The sequence below is a fragment of the Exophiala dermatitidis genome (genome assembly GCF_000230625.1).
Source record: "Exophiala dermatitidis NIH/UT8656 unplaced genomic scaffold supercont1.1, whole genome shotgun sequence".
NCBI lineage: Eukaryota > Fungi > Ascomycota > Eurotiomycetes > Chaetothyriales > Herpotrichiellaceae > Exophiala > Exophiala dermatitidis.
In genome coordinates, this window is record NW_008751646.1 from 1,360,842 (window position 1) to 1,379,739 (window position 18,898).

General features: G+C 52.2%; 7 protein-coding genes across 7 annotated transcripts; 4 read left to right on the forward strand and 3 right to left on the reverse strand.

Moving 5' to 3' along the window:
- Positions 1-205: 205 nt before the first annotated feature.
- Positions 206-1,858, forward strand: HMPREF1120_00492 (uncharacterized protein; the record flags this gene model as incomplete). Its single annotated transcript, XM_009154491.1, has 1 exon — positions 206-1,858. The coding sequence occupies one exon, from the start codon at positions 206-208 to the stop codon at positions 1,856-1,858; it is 1,653 nt and encodes a 550-aa protein (XP_009152739.1).
- Positions 1,859-2,481: 623 nt separating this feature from the next.
- On the reverse strand, positions 2,482-3,519 carry HMPREF1120_00493 (uncharacterized protein; the record flags this gene model as incomplete). The annotated part of the gene is made up of 1 exon (XM_009154492.1): positions 2,482-3,519. The coding sequence occupies one exon, from the start codon at positions 3,517-3,519 to the stop codon at positions 2,482-2,484; it is 1,038 nt and encodes a 345-aa protein (XP_009152740.1).
- Positions 3,520-4,349: 830 nt separating this feature from the next.
- On the reverse strand, positions 4,350-5,132 carry HMPREF1120_00494 (uncharacterized protein; the record flags this gene model as incomplete). The annotated part of the gene is made up of 1 exon (XM_009154493.1): positions 4,350-5,132. The coding sequence occupies one exon, from the start codon at positions 5,130-5,132 to the stop codon at positions 4,350-4,352; it is 783 nt and encodes a 260-aa protein (XP_009152741.1).
- Positions 5,133-7,270: 2,138 nt separating this feature from the next.
- On the forward strand, positions 7,271-8,719 carry HMPREF1120_00495 (type II pantothenate kinase; the record flags this gene model as incomplete). The annotated part of the gene is made up of 3 exons (XM_009154494.1): positions 7,271-7,525; positions 7,592-7,874; positions 7,935-8,719. The coding sequence occupies 3 exons, from the start codon at positions 7,271-7,273 to the stop codon at positions 8,717-8,719; spliced, it is 1,323 nt and encodes a 440-aa protein (XP_009152742.1).
- Positions 8,720-11,511: 2,792 nt separating this feature from the next.
- Positions 11,512-12,959, forward strand: HMPREF1120_00496 (uncharacterized protein; the record flags this gene model as incomplete). The annotated part of the gene is made up of 3 exons (XM_009154495.1): positions 11,512-11,672; positions 11,725-12,769; positions 12,834-12,959. The coding sequence occupies 3 exons, from the start codon at positions 11,512-11,514 to the stop codon at positions 12,957-12,959; spliced, it is 1,332 nt and encodes a 443-aa protein (XP_009152743.1).
- Positions 12,960-13,946: 987 nt separating this feature from the next.
- HMPREF1120_00497 (uncharacterized protein) lies at positions 13,947-16,388 on the forward strand (the record flags this gene model as incomplete). The annotated part of the gene is made up of 2 exons (XM_009154496.1): positions 13,947-15,539; positions 15,606-16,388. The coding sequence occupies 2 exons, from the start codon at positions 13,947-13,949 to the stop codon at positions 16,386-16,388; spliced, it is 2,376 nt and encodes a 791-aa protein (XP_009152744.1).
- An 85-nt stretch (positions 16,389-16,473) lies between these two features.
- HMPREF1120_00498 (cytochrome P450 oxidoreductase) lies at positions 16,474-18,807 on the reverse strand. The gene is made up of 2 exons (XM_009154497.1): positions 17,496-18,807; positions 16,474-17,425 (listed from the first exon to the last, which is right to left on the reverse strand). The coding sequence occupies exons 1-2, from the start codon at positions 18,438-18,440 to the stop codon at positions 16,745-16,747; spliced, it is 1,626 nt and encodes a 541-aa protein (XP_009152745.1). The 5' UTR covers positions 18,441-18,807; the 3' UTR covers positions 16,474-16,744.
- Between the last annotated feature and the right edge of the window lie 91 nt (positions 18,808-18,898).

Consider the following 18,898-nt stretch of genomic DNA (forward strand, 5'->3'; position numbering starts at 1 on the left):
CACGACAAAGTACAACTGGTGGCAGTGGCATGGGGTTACACGCGGGTATTTCCGAGAGATAAATGTCCAAAAGCCACAAGGCTGCACTTGTCCTAGTATGTACTAGCCCCCACCTTAGTCATCACCAGCCTCGCATGTCTCGCCGAAAAATATTTCCAACACAGGCGTCCATTTCTTCGACTTTATCAACGCCAGTCTTAACACCATGCCACGTTCCAGACTGAACGAGCCCGAAGAGATCAACTTTTCCAGCTCGTCCGAGCCAGTCGACACTGACTCCGCCTCCGCAAGTGATGCAGAATTTCCCAGTCCGCCCCCGAAGCGCAGGCGCATATCGCAAGACAGCGAAGACCGACCAAGTCGGATTCCACCAACTTCACTCTCTCGAGTAAAGAAATCAGCCGACTCCAACTCCAATCCGTCTGCTTCTACTATCACCGCTCAGGCTCCTCTACAACATGGCTCGACATCAACAGGCCAGCCCTCGGTACCCACTACATCGACGACTTTCCAGGCCCTGAACGTGGCGCCCTGGCTGGTGCATTCGCTCGCGGCCATGGCTATTCAGCACCCCACGGAGATTCAAAGAGCCTGTATACCCGAAATCCTGAAAGGGCGGGACTGCATCGGAGGTTCGCGGACGGGAACAGGAAAAACAGTGGCATTTGCAGTGCCCATCCTACAGAAATGGGCGGAAGATCCATTCGGGATATATGCGGTGGTGCTCACACCCACGCGAGAACTGGCGCTACAAATATTTGAACAGTTCCAAGCGCTAGGGACGCCTCAAAACCTCAAGACTGTCCTGATCACCGGAGGCACCGATATGCGACCACAAGCAATTGCACTCTCTCGCCGGCCGCACATTGTGGTCGCAACGCCTGGCCGTTTAGCCGACCATATCCTCAATTCCGGCCAGGACACAGTGGGTGGGCTGTCGCGCGTCAAAGTGGTGGTACTGGACGAAGCCGACCGGCTGCTCGCACCGGGACGAGGATCAATGCTCCCGGACCTCAACACATGCTTGTCCGCCTTGCCACCCTCCTCATCACGGTTGACGCTCCTGTTTACAGCGACCGTGACGCCTGAAGTGCGTGCTCTGCAGGACCTGCCACGGCCGAAAGACCGTCCACCGATCTTCGTGTCGGAAATCACAGACGCTGCTGACCCGTCTAGCGTGACTTCTCTCATTCCATCGACACTCTCACAAACATATCTCCAGATTCCAATGACGCACAAGGATGCGTTTTTGCATGTTTTGCTTCTGGTTCCGTCTCTCGCGGACCCAAAAGCAGGAGGAGAACTCGGACTTTCACCAAGCATCATTGTTTTCGTCAACCGCACCACCACAGCGGACACTCTACACCGCACGCTCCTACAATTAGGGCATCCGGTAACGGCGCTCCATTCGGACCTCGCGCAAATCCAACGTACTCGAAACCTCGCAGATTTCCGCGCCCGCAAAGCCCGGATTCTTATCGCCACCGACGTCGCCTCAAGAGGTTTGGATATTCCCGACGTGGAATATGTGATTAATTTCGACGTCCCGCGCAACCCGACCGACTATGTCCATCGAGTTGGACGGACGGCCCGTGCGGGTCGCAAGGGTACCAGCATCACTTTTGTCGGCCAGCGCGATGTGGCTTTGATTCTGGCCATTGAGGACTATGTCGGTGTCAAAATGGCCGAGTGGTCTGAGGAGGGTGTCAATGTCGAAACTCGCGTCGTCAAGGGCAGGACCCTCAAGGACGTCGCGGAGGCTCGCATGGAGGCTCTGCGTGACCTCGAGTCCGGCAAGGATGTTAATGGCTGGCGGAGGAAATTGAAAAAGGATCGCAAAGCGAGGAACGAGGTGTGATGTCAGGCAGCCGGATTGTTCGATGCGAGGAACATGACCCTGAAAATCGTTCGATTGCTTTTGGCGTCTGCTCTTCCAGCCGAGCCTGCCTTATGCCTGTCAGGTACTCATGCAGATATCTTACCTCTATAGAAGTATGCTAGCATTGCTGTCTTTGCGGCAATGGTATTGATAAATTCATATTGCGCGTTATACATACCGTCGTATAGTACTGGTATTGGGAATGATCCGATCTCATTTTTCCTTCTTCACATTCTATATGAACCACGAATAGGTAACTTGGGAGATTACGCATGTTCGTTGGAGCTGCATATTGTCTTCCCACCACAGTAGTAGGTAGTACCGTAGATATCTAACATACAGTTCATTCTTAAGCAAGCCACACACCTACTGCGGGTGACTGCTATTAAATGGTGAATATCTAACTACTAGTATCCAGCCCAGAGGATTCCATTCCACAATGGACGAGCTGCCATCGAGCACTGACTGGCTGCCGGCGCGCTGTATGGAGCAACTCTTTGCATTCAATACATGTACCATTTAGACCAAAAAGAAAAAGCAAAGCAAAGCAAAGCAAAGCAAATCAACCAACCAATTTTATTTATTTCTAACACATCTATACCTCACCTCATCCAATCAATGTCCAATTCGGCTTTATATTCGCCCTCATCATCAATACTGCTAAGCACGCTGTCCTCGCCGACCCAGGTGACAGGCGTACCCTGACGCATACTGGTACTCGACAAACTAGCCGGCTTTTCACTTCCATTGACACTGCCCTCTCTTAGTCTCAGGCTTGCCATCTGTGCATTAGCACCATCCTCGCCTGTTAGTAACTGCTGTTGCTGCCACCAACTCCTACTCGCTTCAACGACTTTATCGTCCCAGCCCTCCAAGGGGCCAATGATTTCGATATCCCTTTTGCTGTTCCCACTGGCACTACCCAAGACATCTCGACAAGGCATGAACAACGGTTTATCATCGCCCACCACAAGATCCTCGAGTTTCGACGCAGAGGCCGCATAGACGACTCGTCCGATGTTGGTGTAGTAGATGGTTGCAATGCACATTGGACACGGCTCCCATGTGGAGACTAGCGTGCATGTGTTTAGATATGTAGGGGAATATTGCAGACTTGCTAGACGGGCAAGTTCGGTTTCGGCGCGCTGGACGGCAGAGATGGAAAAGTGCGTTAGCAAGACGGTCGTGTTGTCTGGGCCGAGTAGGAGTGCTGCAAAGGGTCGTTTGGAGTGGATTGTGGTTGCGGTGGTTTGGAGGTCGAGACATGTTTGGATGGCATTTTCGATCTGGGTTTTTGTCAATGGTGTGCGTTGTGTTAGCTGCTGTGCTGCCGTTGGCGTTGGCGTTGATGGCTGCTGAGTTGTTGTTGCTGGTGATGGTTGTTGCGTCGTTGATGGCGGCGGCGGCGGTGGTTGTCGGGTAGGCGGTGCTGGGGAATTGGTCGAGGATGGTGTAGGAGAGGAGAACGACGGCGCTTTGGTTGAGTGGGACGTCAAGGGCGCGTTCCGCGTGACGGCGGAGTGGATGGAGGGTGATCCTGAAGCGCTCGGAGGTTTGCGATGAATTGAACCCGGAGACGATGTTGTCTTGCCGGCTGTGGGCTGGAGGCCAGTCGATTGGAGAAATTGTTGGTAGCTCATCTTCGTTTCTGCTTCTGAGTATTATATGTAGGTGCTAAGGTACTTTAAGCCCGTCGAGCAAGGTCGTATATACAGTACTGTGTGTAGGCGATGTTGGACGGGTGCGGATTGAGGTTGGAGTGCGGCGCAGCTCACATCCGGTGAATTAGTGGCAGAGTAATTAGTGTAAATCCCAGAAAGCGAAAGCCTCGTGGTGCTGCCCGGAAAGTGAAGGAGGTGTATATGTACAAAGAGGCGAGCTAGCTGGAGGTAATGTGCTGTAACGACTGGCACTGGTCGGTGGTGTGAAGTTTGGAGGAAAGAATTGTATCGCGGGCGCAGTTTGAGGTGCAAGGCAGACGCAGGACCAGATAATTGGGGTTTTCTTGGGTGGATGAGGTTTGGCAGGTGTTGCTCCAACCATGTTCAAGCAAAAGGACTCCAGTTCGCTGCCAGTTCCGCTTTTGCTCCTCAGCTTCACATGAAGTTGTGTGCGGAGAAGAATTCGCCCAAGCACAGGCAAGTTCACGCAATCACTGCCACCACCTCTAGGCGTAGAAATCGAGCAGATGGGGTGATATGTTGCTGGTTGGTGTTTCGATTCGATATATCTCACTGAGTGGTGCTGTAGCCGCAATAACTTTCGGGTCGTTGACAGTGAGATATTCCTTTTACCCACGTGTCTGGCGTGGACATACAGTCACTGTATTCGCGAATGTTGCCAGCCAGGTCTCGTGCAAGTCCAGTAGGACCAGATCCTTCTCGACATTGCTTGATCCAATGCGAGAAAGCGTTGGATTCGGTGTCACTCCAGGCTTGTCCGCTCCGTCCATAATCTGTTAGGGTATACCCTAGAACACCAGCAACTCAATCCGGTCGTCGGCCGCCACATATCTCGGACGGATCTCGTCTGAATTGAGCAAAGTCAACAACGGTCGAAACAGTTCATCCATTTCAAAAATAGTCCTCTTCTTCTGGTCACGGTATGACCCATCGACCACGATTCTCCGAATTCCTTTGGTCTTCAAGGCCCCGGCATCGATCAGATCCTTGAGTCTGCCCGGAGTTCCGATAGCAATTCCGACCCTGGTTTTCTGCATGTATTCCACGTTGTCTTTTAGCTTCATGTGCTTCGCAATCAGTTTCGCAACCTTTGCATTGTCGCTGTTGAACACGCGCAGTTCACGGTAAAGGTCCGCCGTCCGTATCCCGGAAGATGTAACCACCAGCGTATGGGGCGATCCCTTGTCGTCGCAAGATGATAAGCCGCTTTTGCCCTCTTTCGAGAATTTCTCCAGAAAGGCAGGCAGATTCGCAGCCTCATGAGGCTTGTCGAAATCCGTGGTATTGAGGAACGCTTTGGAAGGCAATAGCTGATCGTCCAGTTCGATCGCACTGCTGTCCGGAAAGCTTTTTCGAACATATTTCGCAAAATGATCTGCCAGTAAGGCCGGGTCCATCATGGCGATTGTGTCGTCGACTTCGATCTGTTCCTGGCGGGCTGCAGATTTAGGCTGAGGCTGCGGCTGCGCGCGTTTCGGAGAGGGCTCGGGGTTCGCGTCCGCATCTGGGGCGTTTTCGAGTTTCCGTTTGGTGCCTGCAGGCTTCGATGGTTTCGTTTTGTGTTCCCCCATTTTGGCGAGTCAGTGGTGGGAAGAAAGTAGAGTAGACTTTCACATGGTCGAGGAAATACTTTCGTGATGAAAATCAAGATCGGTTTTGGATCTGGATCTCCGGCCCATGCAAATCGGAGTCCGACCACAACTTTTTTCTCCGCACGAGGCTGGCTTAGCTGATGCGCAAGGCTGCAAGTATTTGGCAACAAGGCAGCCTGTTCAGCAACATACTGTACCTAGCACTTAACCATAGGTGGCTGCTAATTCAAGGCGGACGGTGTATCGACACTCGCAGCTGTGCACGTTTGTGATTCCACATTCCGGCACTTAGGTGCTCGGTAGGAATTTCGAAAGGGCTTTTCTAGGAGACTGTTACGAAAGGGACTGGCTCATTAAACACGCCGGGCCACTTCAGCACCTCTATCTTGAACTGGACTGTCCAGGATTCGGCTCACGCCCAGTCGTATGCCAGAATTAGGCAATACTGTTCCCTTTGACTGAGACAGAGCCCATTTGCAAAAGAGAAAAAGGGCTTCATAGGTGAAGTAACCATCTGGTTAGGTATGAATACACTCTTCAGGAACATGCTGCCCACTGCCCAAGGCATAGCATCTCTTCCTGCTTCCTCCGGGCAATTTAAAGCAGCGCCGATTTGGGATCCCTGCCCTAGCACCATGAAGCTCACCGTTCTCATTCACGCTCCGCTTATCGTGATATCCATCTCGCTGACGAACGCCACCAGCACCGAAAAGTTGGTCAATCGACAATCTGACATAGAGTGCCCTGCGGGAAGCAGCCTCTGCGTCTATTTCAGCGGAGAGAGTTGTGTCGATACCAGCGTCGGCGATGTATGCTGTGCGGATGGCAGCGGTATGTCAATGCTGCGGTGCTGCATTGAGTCCCCAGCTGATGAATGGCCTGTCAGGGGTGTGCAGTGGAGGGTTTGATTGTGGTACAGGGGTAGCCGCCGACCGCTGTTGTCAACCGGTATGGTACTTTTTCCGTAGCACGCCAGTTTATACCTTCAGCAGTTTTAGAGGGGGGAATGCCATTCATCTAGGTGCAGTTGCTGACAAGGCATAGGGAACAACGCCAGAAGAATGTGCTCAAGCAACGCTGGTAGGATCGGCCACATTTGTCTCGGCCATTGCAACTCCTACCTCGGAACCACAAAGCGCAAACTCAGCAAGCCTGGCTATGCACCTTTCACCTGCGATTTGGACATGGGCATTGCTCTTAACAACGACCAGCATATGTGCGATATGAAGAATAAATAAAAAGACCGGCGGAGGACATGATCGGACCAGACATGGTAAAGTCACAAAGGATTCGAAGCGAGGCCTGTGCAGACCGCAAGCAAGGCTCCGAATGCCCGGAGTTTTCGTGGCTATCGTGGGTTGATCTGATTGCATAGCCTCGGGGAACCGAGGACAGGCTTATTAAAAGTGGTACGAGACGCTTACCGTGGGTCAATGAGGCCGGATCGAATTGGATTTGTGGAATAGTGGTGTTGTAATACAGTAGTAGCAGTCTCTCAGCTGTGAAGGTCAATTGCGGGTTACATTGTAAGGTGACAGTAGCATAGTAGCACTGCAGTGATGATGGCACTGAGCAGGATTATCAGATATACTGCAGACTGTTGTGGCAGATGTTCAAGTTGTACAGCTGTATCTCTTCGCAGGGTCTCGGCCTGCCAGTGTAGATTGCAATTTGGCCACTGTTATCGCTGGTCAAACTCCCCGCGGGGTTCACCGAGAGCCGGCCAGCGGATCCTGGTAGGCGCCAACAGCCCAACCGAAGATTCCCTTGGGGAAAGACCGAGGCCTAAAGTTCCTACTACGACTGAGCACCTGGGCCTTAACACCTATTTATTATTAGTGCTCTGCCAAATAATATTCAACATACACCCTGCACAAACGGTTCATGGGCTGCTTCTTTTGTGGGATCTGACCCGATTCGACCAGACTCGTACGATCTCGGGCGGCCGGATCAGATCAAATGTACATGGGATAGTACTTCACGAGCAATGGACTTCTATCTCTCTTATTCTACCTGAGACGTTTGTCGACGTGGCTGACAATTGAATCACACGACCGCACCCCGGCCGACTCCTCGCTTATGGACCTTTTGTCACTTTTTCAACAACATTTCCTATAATGTCGACGCTAGAAGGGTCCTCAACACATGGCGACCCGCACGAGACTTCTGCAATTGCAGACAACGATGCGCCTGGTCGCGCGCCCCGGGCACCCCCGCAGCCGGCCTCGGTGAAGATCAATGTCGAGGGCGCTTTTATCGTGGAGGACGAGATGAGCCCGAGAATCGGGACAGGAAGCGAATACGTTCATTGGGAAGATAAAGACATCCGGTTGCCCTACCATGATGACGTGGTCAGTCATGTCGCTGTGGATGTATGTTCTCTGCCGAAGCTTACTACCTGCTACCTCCGCCTAGTCGTCGCTAATGCGCATATCTAGATTGGCGGCTCCCTCGCGAAACTTGTTTACTTCTCCCGCGAACCCGGAGAGACTCATGGTGGTGGCCGACTGAACTTTGTGAACTTCGAAACCGATCGGATTGATCTATGCATCGATTTTATTCAAGAGCTTAAACAGACACAATCCAAACTCAATGGCTCAACGCCCCAGCAGCTGTGCGTTATGGCCACCGGAGGAGGAGCCTACAAGTTCTATGACCGCATGAAGGAGGTTCTTCATGTGGACGTGGTGCAGGAGGACGAGATGGAGTGTCTTATCATCGGTGAGATTGACAGATCCGAACTGCGGCCCCCGGGAGTATGGCTGACGGTGGTTTGATTAGGCCTTGACTTCTTCATTACCGAGATCCCGCAGGAAGTGTTTACCTATAGCGAAGAGGAGCCGATGCAGTTCGCCGAAGCTCGCCCTGATGTGTATCCGTATCTTCTGGTCAACATTGGTTCGGGTGTTTCCATGGTGAAAGTGTCGGGTCCAAGAGAATTTCAGCGCGTTGGCGGTACATCCCTGGGCGGTGGTACTTTCTGGGGTATCCTGTCTCTTCTCACTGGTGCGCGCACGTTCGACGAAATGCTCAAACTGGCTGAAAAGGGCGACAACGCTGGTGTTGACATGCTTGTGGGCGATATCTATGGCACTGATTACGGCAAGATCGGGCTAAAGAGCACGACCATTGCCAGCACTTTCGGAAAAGTCTTCCGCATGAAGAGAATGGCTGAGAGGAATGCGGAAGACGGCGAAGGCTTGTTCAATGGTGACCATGGTGATAGTGATCATCGATTGGGCGGCTTCAAGATCGAAGACATGGCGCGAAGTCTACTGTATGCCATCTCCAACAATATCGGCCAGATTGCATATTTACAATCCGAGAAACACAATCTTCAACATATCTACTTTGGTGGCTCCTTTATTCGCGGACACGCACAGACAATGAACACCCTTTCCTACGCGATCAAATTTTGGTCTCAGGGTCAGAAACAGGCCTACTTTTTGCGACATGAAGGCTATCTTGGCGCCGTCGGTGCGTTCCTCAAACGACAACCAAAGAATTGGGGAAGACGAAATAGTTTCGATGACCATAAACTCGGCAAGGTATTGTCGAGAGAATAGACGGGTGGCGGCCGTCAAGACCAAACTATTCGACCTACCGTTGACAGTGATCGCGTGAAGCCAAGTTATGAATATGGTGGAACACGCGACTACTCAATGTCCGGAGCCACCAAACGGGCCCGGGTGTACAGCGCAGATCCGGCATCACATGTTTGTTGCATACTTGAGATACCAGACTGCTTGGACTGCGGCGCAAGATGGCGTTAGATGGAAGCCCACAACGATCGTCCTGGTTATGGAACCCGCGTCCCTCGCTAGGGTAAGAAGGACCGGATCGTGGGCTACAGCTTCGAGTCGATTTCTGCGACTATCCAGGGACTGCGTCGGAATTCGGCATTTGATCTCGCTGCTAACCTTCGCCAACCGCAAATGCGGTGACCTTTGCAGCAATGTTCAATATGCCAGGAGAAACGCCGCTATACATCCTTCATTGCATTTAAGTCAGTGCATTGGACGCCGGCCAGCACTACCCTGACCCCGGAGGATAAACCCGAAGATCGCTTCAATCAGGCCATCAGGAGTACTGCAGATGATATACTAGTAAGGGGCATAATTGGTTCCCTGGGCACCTCGGCTGGGAGAGAAAAAGGTCATGCTTCTCGTGCTTTGGATGGTGGATAAGGCCGGAAACTGCTTGCAAATGTCTGTACTAGGTACTAGTAGTAGTATATGGACGTCACCACGTCAGCATACATGATAAAAATATCGCGGAAAACAGACAATGGATCGCTGACACAAGATCCCACTTCTTAGATAACCCGATATTCGCCCAAAAGGGGCGCGTCCGAGGTGTTGGAGTAGAAGGGTGGAATCGAGCTGGAGGCTGGTGAATGCTTGACGGTTCAGAGTTGGTGCTTAGCGCTTCAAGAAGGCGCGGTGGATGCTGGACTGCCAGTGCGCCGAATCCGCGAGCCTCGGGGCGCCTGCCGGGGGGTAACAACTGGGTAAAGACGGCGGCTGACGTCAAAGCTGGTGGCTAGCAAGGGGCTAAGGCCGCCTCTTACCACCGAGTCCACTTTGATTACCTACCTACTAGGTAGCTGTGCTGCAGCACTGCATGCCTACAACGTACTGCCAGTGCATGTGTGTGTGCTGCCCACCTCGAACTGGGTTGCCGCGTTGCTACCCTGGTCATCCGGGACTGCATTGCTGGTGGGCATCCGTCGCAGGAACGCTGTCAGTGTGCCGTTTTATGTATTCGAGAACCCCTTCTTAGAAATTCACCCCTCTACCAGAACTCCTGCCATGTTCCTTCGGTGATGTTGCAACCTAGAAAATCAATACATTCGTGGTGAGGTCGCAACAATACTACGCGAGAGCCAGGAAACACAGAAAATCATCCACCCTCACCATCGGCTGTTCCCTCCGCAGCGCCAGCGAACAGCTGCGGCATCGCAATTGGGCAGCGCCCTAGGAGACAAACACTGCCGGCAACCACGATCTTTCGCAGGCAAACGATCTTGTGTCGCATTGAAATCCGGAGATATTCTTTGAGGCTTATAGCGCCCTGCAATGGTATGCGCGCCCCATTCCAACATCCCTCTGCGCGGTATTAAATGCTTATGCGCCTGTTTGTGCTAGGCTCCCCTCGCGGCGTCTCTCGCTTCTGCGCTTCTTCCCGCAACGCCCGCTCTTGTCGCCCGACAGGCCACGACGACCATTGTCCAGAGCAGTTCGAGTCCGTCATGTTCAGGACAGTATTCAGGAGGGACGCTGGCTGGCTCCATCCTGGGCACTTTCTTCGGCACGATCTTGTTGATTTACCTTTTCAATTCGTTAAACAACAACAACTCACGACCAGGCCGGGAAGAGGTGATCGTGGAGCGCAAAGTCCGCAGCAATGGTAGTCGCAGACATCGTCGGAGTCGGAGCGGTAGTATATCCAGTGTACGGCGGCCGAGCAGAGTATACTCGACGGCCGGTTAGCACGGGATCACACCTTTGAACTTCCTACCATGCTATGTACGGACGGTGCGGTACAGCAGTTGGACTTGTCATTCTGTGTTCTCGGTTTGTATATTTCATGCGAGATGCTGTTCGGACGCCATTATCGTTCGCCGAAGCATGGCCTGGAGTCAGCGCCTTACGACCGCATATTGCGACAAAAGATGTTAATGAGATGAGGTGGAACGTTGAGCTGGCTATATACCCAAATTCATCATGGAGTCTCGACGGCCCAGATAGGGGTGGATAGTTATATATGTACATGAAACGGAAAGGTACCGCTTGGACCTGGTATGAGCTTTGAGTCTAGGACCATCCCTCCAGCACGGACCTACGGGTGGATAGGATTATCGATAGCTCCAGCCCCAGGTTGCGAATATGGTAATAACAATGACCTCGGGCTGTGATGAAGAGACCTCCTGTACATCTCTCAATCTGGCTTGATCAAAGAAAGCACTCTTTGTTTGCAAGCACTAACTTTAGGCATCCCCCGGCCAGTCACGGTGGGCGTGAATCTGCAGTCATCCTGGTACGGTCCCTTGCGGTGGTCATCTGCGCCTCTCATCATTTGATCGCGTTATTCCGCCCCCGGCTCCGTATCGGCGGGCGCTCAATTGTCACCAGTCCTGTGCTCAGATCTCCGTCACGACAACCTCAAGCCCTCGGCTTTTGTACTTCTTTACCTGCCAGACGCCGCTGGGTCCCTGATCGACTCGAAGGACTGCTACTAGCAGAACACCATATATCTCTACTAGTATCCGGGAAAGCTGCGAGGCACGCACTTCACTCACGACGACTCGGGGAGACCAGCATCGACTCCTTTCAGCGGCGACGCCGTCTCCTGCAACATGGCGAATAAATGGATAATCCCATTCCTCGTGGGAATGATGCTGTTGACGGGCTGCTCGAACACGATCCTCACCAAGTACCAAGATCAACAATGTGTTCGCAACTGCGACGACAAGAACCCCAAGCACCACCAGACGTTTGAGCAGCCGGTCATCCAAACGTAAGTCCTACTTTGTCCCAGTCTGTGTTCACCAGCTGATCCACTAGTACAGTGTTCAGATGTTCATTGGAGAAATGGGCAGCTGGATCGTCATTCTGGGGTTCTACCTCTATCGCCTGATTGCCCTACGCTACAGCGACGCGCCTCTCCTATATCGGCCTGTGAACACAGACGAAGAGCAAGAGGAGGAAGAAGACGACGATACAGTCCGTCCGACATCATCACGAGGTGCAGGTGCCGCGAGTCCAGCACTGAAACCGCTTTACCCCAACGCCGACGACCGAGCACCACTTGAAGGATGGAAGCTCGTGCTGTTGGGACTTCCGGCCTGCTGCGACATTGCCGGGACGACGCTGATGAACGCCGGCCTGTTGTTCGTGGCGGCATCCATCTACCAGATGACGAGAGGAGCACTGGTCTTGTTCGTCGGATTGTTCAGCGTCGTGTTTCTGAAGAGACGATTGTTTCTGTACCACTGGGTGTCGTTGCTGATTGTGGTGCTGGGTGTGGCTCTCGTGGGCCTTGCCGGGGCCATCTACTCGGGCGACAAAAACGCGCAAGGATCAACAGATGCGGAACTACTCCTCCACGAGACCCTACTCAGTGTTCGAGATGCGGTCGTGGTTCAAGCCACTGATCCGGCGGTCCTGAAGACAGTGCTGGGAATCTGTCTGATTGCTTTTGCGCAGATCTTTACGGCCACTCAGTTCTGCCTGGAAGAATGGATTCTGGAAAACTACGCTCTGGAACCACTCAAAGTCGTGGCTTGGGAAGGTCTCTTTGGCTTCATCGTCACTGTCGTGGCCCAGGTCATTCTTCACTTCACAGTCGGCATTTCCAAGAGCGGGAAATATGGTTATTTCGATGCTGCTGAGGGATATCGTCAGGTTCTGACAAATCGAGCCATTGGCATTTCTAGTCTGGCTATCATGGTGTCCATTGGCGGGTTTAACTTTTTCGGTTTGTCGGTGACCAGGACGATTTCGGCCACCTCTCGATCCATCATTGACACTTGTCGCACTCTGTTTATCTGGATTGTCTCGTTGGGTTTGGGATGGGAGACTTTCAAGTGGCTCCAGGTGGTTGGGTTTGCTTTGGTAAGTTTTGGAGAATGGTCGCTGTTGGGTGAGAAACAAATGCTAATATTCTGGTCTTCAATAGCTCGTCTACGGCACGTTCATGTTCAATGACCTGATCAGACCACCGATCAAGGCTCTTTTGCCACGGGCTCAAGAGGCAGAAGAGCGTGGTGAACTTTTGCCGGAAGAGCCGATCGAACATATGTAGAGGGGATGTATGGATATACGAATATACTACTGTAGAGAAAGATCATTCTACAAGGAGAGGAAGTTCCTGTTCATGCAGGTACCGCATAGGAATGCTGTGCTGAACTAGGTGTGTCGTCGCGTCGTTGCTTTGGGTTGAAGGGAAAAGGCTCGAGACAAAAAGGAGCGGGACGAAGTATCGCACTCGGCAGCGAATCAATCTCTGCAATCTGCACGAACACTCGAACTGCGCAGCTTGTAACCGCTACATGGCGACACGACACCACCAGGTCACCGCCCTGTACACGATCTTCTACAGGGCATGACAATTACATGCTGCACTTCGCCCTTCACAATTTGCGAAAACGATCTTGTTCTTTGAGCTGACCCCTGTGAACGAATCCTCGGATCTGATTTCGATCTTGTTGCGTCGCGAAAATGGCAGCCTCAATTTCCCCCGATGGCGCAGTAACGTAAGGGGTGTTTCAAGCAATGCTCATATCCAACGCCAGATATTGCGTGTGTCAGGACGCCGTGGCTGGACTACCAACTCCCTATAGCCCCGTTCATTATGACTGGGCTCTTTTTCTGTGCAACATACGGCCGATTCCGAACACCCCTTTCGGCTGCTTGCTGGGGGTCATCATTGCATGTAAGGGTCAAATGGAACTGGACGTGTACCTCGACGACATTATCGAGTCTGTAAAAAGGCACCTTCCCGACGGCTGGCGCTTTGTACTCGGGTCCAGGACATTATGACAGGGCGGTTTGATTTGAAAGACGCGCTGCGAAGCGGATATTGAACAGGAGACTTGTCGCTCTTTCTAACCCCCTTCTTGTGCCTTGGTTTCCCTTTCGTTCCCTTGCCCTCTCTGTTCTCCTTGAGCATAACTCTGGAATATATGTTTCATATCACCCTTCTTGGACCAGACGGAGAAAACGTCCAACGCGATTGTTTCCTCTTGTTGCTTACCTTGTCAAGCTATTGATTTACCTACCTACAGCAAAAATGGAACACCCTTTTTTCCACGCGAGCCTAATCCAGGGCTATGGCGGCGATATGGTACAACCGTCCTTTTCTGGACCTCGCGCGGGCTCGCGCTCGCGCTCACGCTCGTTGCACCATTGTCGCATTTATGGCATGACCACAGGCAGACAAACGAGCCCTCCATTGCCAACGAGTCTTTCTTCCAACAGTCCCGGATCCCGTCTACAATTTTCTACAGCAACACTAGGGATATTCAAGACTGAGGCTTCTTCTGGGGTACCTCTAGCAGTATGGCCAAATCAGGACGACAACATTCGCAACCACGTCGAAAAACAGTCGGATAGCAATATCACACGAGTCGAGAAGAACCAGAGTGTGATGATCTCGCGAACAGACTTTGAAACTCACCGGGGACCACCGTTGCAGCTCCCACTACTACTTCATGACCCTGTCCCTGCTAACCCACAGCAAGAGGGAGACGAATCGCCATTGCCATTGCCGTTCCATCCGCCTTCACGGTTGCAAACTCTTCTGCGCAGGACGCCGACGAGCTATGACTTGCGTGCCGTGGCACACGCACAACGACACGGCAATTCGCATGTGACTCCAGTCAAGCGCCTTCTACCAAGCCCAATCCCTAAAGGGAGCAGTACACAAAATGATGACGAATGGCAGCGCTATATCGTCAACAGGAAGTGGAATGATGATTATTTGAGTTGCTTACAGGACACGAGACAGTCATGCTCTTATTCATGTTCTTACAAGCGGGGCACTTACGATGACTGCTTGACAGTAGCTCAAAAGCATCCCTTGCAACAGGAATCTAATGCTTCCTCGACTGATGAAGAGCTGGAGGATTCAGACACAAACTCGGAGGCAGACTCCAGCACGGAAGACGATGCACAACTACTGTCCTATTACTACAACGAGTCTGGCAGACTTCCCGCTCAGGTCGACGAGAAAAGCACGGGATCGACGAAATCAAACGAGACGGTCGTGGTGGGTCACACTGGTTTCGCCCAGAAAACACCCAAACAAGCACAGGCAGACGAATTAGGACACCAGCACGAGCAAGACTATGAGAGTGTCGAAGGAGATACTCTCGGTTTTGACGACGGCAGACACAAATCTGCGGAGAGAGTTCACCACAGTGGATATCAAAACACTTCTGGTTTCTACGAAGATGAAGGAGGTACAGTTGGTAGCGGAGAGTGCTGCAGTGCGTCGAGCCCATTATCAAGCACTGATTCCGTTCTGGAGCCATCTACGCCACCCACGCCATTGGACCTTAATCATGATATTGGTCAGTGTCGTAACCATCGCTGCAACGATTACGAAGACGGCAACGGCAATGACAATGTCAGGTGCGATCTCAAACGAGCTCGCAATCGTGAGGCCGTGGCATTCTGTTCCTCCGACGAGTCTGGATGGCTGGCAAACACCACGTCTCACGAAGAGAGACGTCGGAGGTTTAAAGCGCGTCTATGTCAAGTTGTTCAACGACCTTGGACTGCTGAACTGAGATACAATCATCGCTATGGCTACGGTTGCGGCACGGATTGTGAGAATGGAGATCGCGATGAGGATGAGGGACTTGGTGTAGAGGGAACAGTGGTGAGTTTCGTATTAACCCGGTGTGCTCGTATCGTATTGAATTGACACTTCTTTTCCCTGCTCTAGATGATAGCAACGTTGTTGATTGGGATCGGGCCTGGGAAACCAAAATTGATACAGATACAACGGCCCGCATCTTCGAGCTCTCGCACGAGCTCCACCGAGCCTTCGTCCAGTTTGATTTCCAACCGTGCCTCCGACTCAGTCCTGGTCTCAAGGTGGTCGACGAGTCTAGATACCCGGTGTCCTCCTACACCTTTAGGTCCAATTGAGCCGTCGACAAGGATCGAGACGGACCTTGGGACTCCAACAGTAAGCGACAGTACGAGTGGAAGTGGCAGCGAGAGCGATAGCAACAGCCAGAGACGGGTTAGGATCGACCTGCAGCAACTATCGGGAGCCCCCATCCCTACTTTTACCGGAGTCGGACGAGATAATGGACGAGCAGATGTTGCTGTCGCAACTAATCCTTCAATACCAGTCACTGCTCCGACTCTGGCATCATTTTCCATTTCAGCCGCTTCTGCAATGTCCAGCCAGTCTGTGCAGGCAGTCGAAGGCGTCGGTGCGGCCCCTCCATCTACGCCTATCCGAGCATCGAAAAAAGTGCAGGACCGCGTCGAAGTCTCTGCTTTCAGTCCCTACGATACCCCTGGCGGGGCTGATGATTATCACGACTACGACGAAGATTTCGATGACCCCGCTAACGTTGCCGCCGAATTCGATAATCGCAGCGCTGGTCATGGCTATCACGACGGTGATGTTTTCGGTGGACCAGAACCCGGATCAGGACTGTACTGCCTGACGGACATGCAACCCCAAGCTCTGCGCTACGTGACCTATACATAATGGACTAAAATACTCGCTTGGGGCGACATCCTCATTGTAAAGTAATCAATATACCTGCCTCAACTTCATTCGAGCCAGTCGGATCCAATTGAACGCCTAAAGTCGCCCAGGGCTTCTTGTTCATGGGTGGTCCAAGGCACAAGTCTTCTACATAAAGTAATTCTGATAGTATGACATTGTGCAGTAGATATCGCACAAATCAACTATGCCGATATCTGGGGTAGTGATTGATGACCAAAACATATTACTCTTACTACTGCAACATTGTAGTATATAGAACATAGTACATACTTCGCGACGCTCCATAGTATGAGGCAATACCTACTTGACTTCGCTCCATAGAGTGATCATCACCGTCACCGCACGGTCAACCTCACATCCAACCCCGTCTGATTCAACACCCAGGCATTACTCACATCCCACTCTTTCTGCGGATCGGCGAGCTCGAGGTTAAACTGCAGCAGTAGAGCAGGCACCAACTTATGCAACTCGAGCATAGCGATGTTTTTCCCCAGACACGATCTCTTCCCCGCTCCAAACGCCAACAGACTGTGCTCCATATGCTTTGTCTGTTTCTCATGCTCGGTCAACCACCGCGACGGATTCCATTGTTCGGCATCGGGTCCAAACACATTGGGACTCCGATGGAATACCCACGGGTTAATTCCGACGATAGTACCCGGCGGGAGAATAGTAGGTGTGGATCCGTCCTCGTGCTGGAGAACTAAACCTCCACCACCGCTTCCCGTTTTATTATAGCTATTGCTGTTGCCAGTTTCGCCGGGCACAACTCGTTCCAGCGGCAAAGATAGCGCCGGGTTCATGCGGAGCCCCTCTTTGACCACGGCACATAAGTAAGGTAGATGTTGTTGGGTCTCGGACCACGTGGGAGACGGAGGGTGGGCGATTTTGCCCTCAGACACGGCCGTGTCTAGTTCGTTGACTAGTTGAGATAGTGTGCTTGGGTGTTTGAGCAGATGGTAAAAAATTGCTCGGAGGGTCGAGGCGATGGTGTCGCTGCCGGCGTTGATGTTCATCTATGAACAAACAAAAAAGTCAGTACGAACTCCATCATGGGTTTCCTTGCAAGACAAGTCTTCGACTTACAAATAAATGAGACAAAATTTGGGCATCCGTCAACGCCGATTCTGGATCCGCTTCCTCCTTTCTGACTTTCAGAAACCGACTCAGGAAATCCGGTCTGTCCAGCGCCCGATCCGACTCCTTTTCCCCCCGCTCGATATCTCGTAGTCTCTCTTTTAGTAGGGACTGCGCAAAAAGAAGGATAGGCGAGCTGACGCTCTTGCGGAACCATTTGACATAAATCGGGTTCTTGCCCAAGAACGCCTCGTCCAACCAAGGCATCTGGCCCAGAACACTGAAATAGTTGAAGTTGGCGCCAATGGCGTCAATGATATCGTTGACATCGGTTCCGGACTCGATGAATCCCAGCCGTCGGCTGAAGGTGAGTTCGCCGATTACATCAAATGCAAAGAACTGTAGGTATCGTCCAAGATCGAGGACTTGGCCTTGGCCTCGTTGTGCCAGTTGACTCTCGCTCTTTCTGTTCGCGGCAAACCGTTCCTCCAGCGTCGCCAGAAAGACATCTGTCGTCCGGTCCACCAGCTCTTCATACTCGACCAGCGTGCTGAGCGAGTATGCGTGCGCAATCTGCCGCTTCGACTTGGCATGCTCCGACTCGTCCGTCATGGCCACCAAACTGGCCGCGCGACGTCCGTTCACGATGTTCTGGAAGCAGCTGTAGAAGTCTGACTTGACCAACCCTTTGCCAATCCCGTAGATCTGGCCGATATAGCCCGCAGACCCGGTCACAGACACACATTTTGGGCCCAGCCGCACCACATTGCCGTACCGCTTGTGTAGTTCCAGATGTTTCTCGTGCGGTTTTCGTCCCAGTACCAGGAGAAGTCGGTATAGGTCGGTGAACTTGGCTAGGAAAGGGCCCGGGATCGACCTGAGGAAGAAGTAGTTTTGTAGTAAGACCGCAACCAGGATGGCCGGTACGGCGTAGATTAGTAGCTGAAGCAACATGATTGCGGGGAAATCGTGGGCGGGCGCTTAGAACGGGGAGACGAGACGAGATAGAAGGGAACAAGCGGGCTTTCAGAGCCACCCAGGGCTGGAGAGAAGAACAAAAATGTCTGTCTTTCCTGGAATGCGAAGTCTTCGTAGAATCAAAAAGGTAGAAAGATATCAAACCCAATTTGAATCCCGCATCATGACGGACAGGGTCAGATTAATACATACCCATACTATTGGGCCAGTCGGCGGACTTCCGTGGCGTACATGACTTGGCCAATAGAAGCAAAGCTAATGAATCCCACAGTCTCTTTTGATGCTTCTCCGAGTCTCTGGAGAAAGGAACCACGGGACGGAGATGCGAAAAGACGGGGCAAAAGAGTGTCTACGCAGATGAACGGTGGGTGGCTGAGTGGAGGGCGGGATGTGAGCAGCGGAAAACTTCCGCCAACTGGAGTGCCACATTGCGG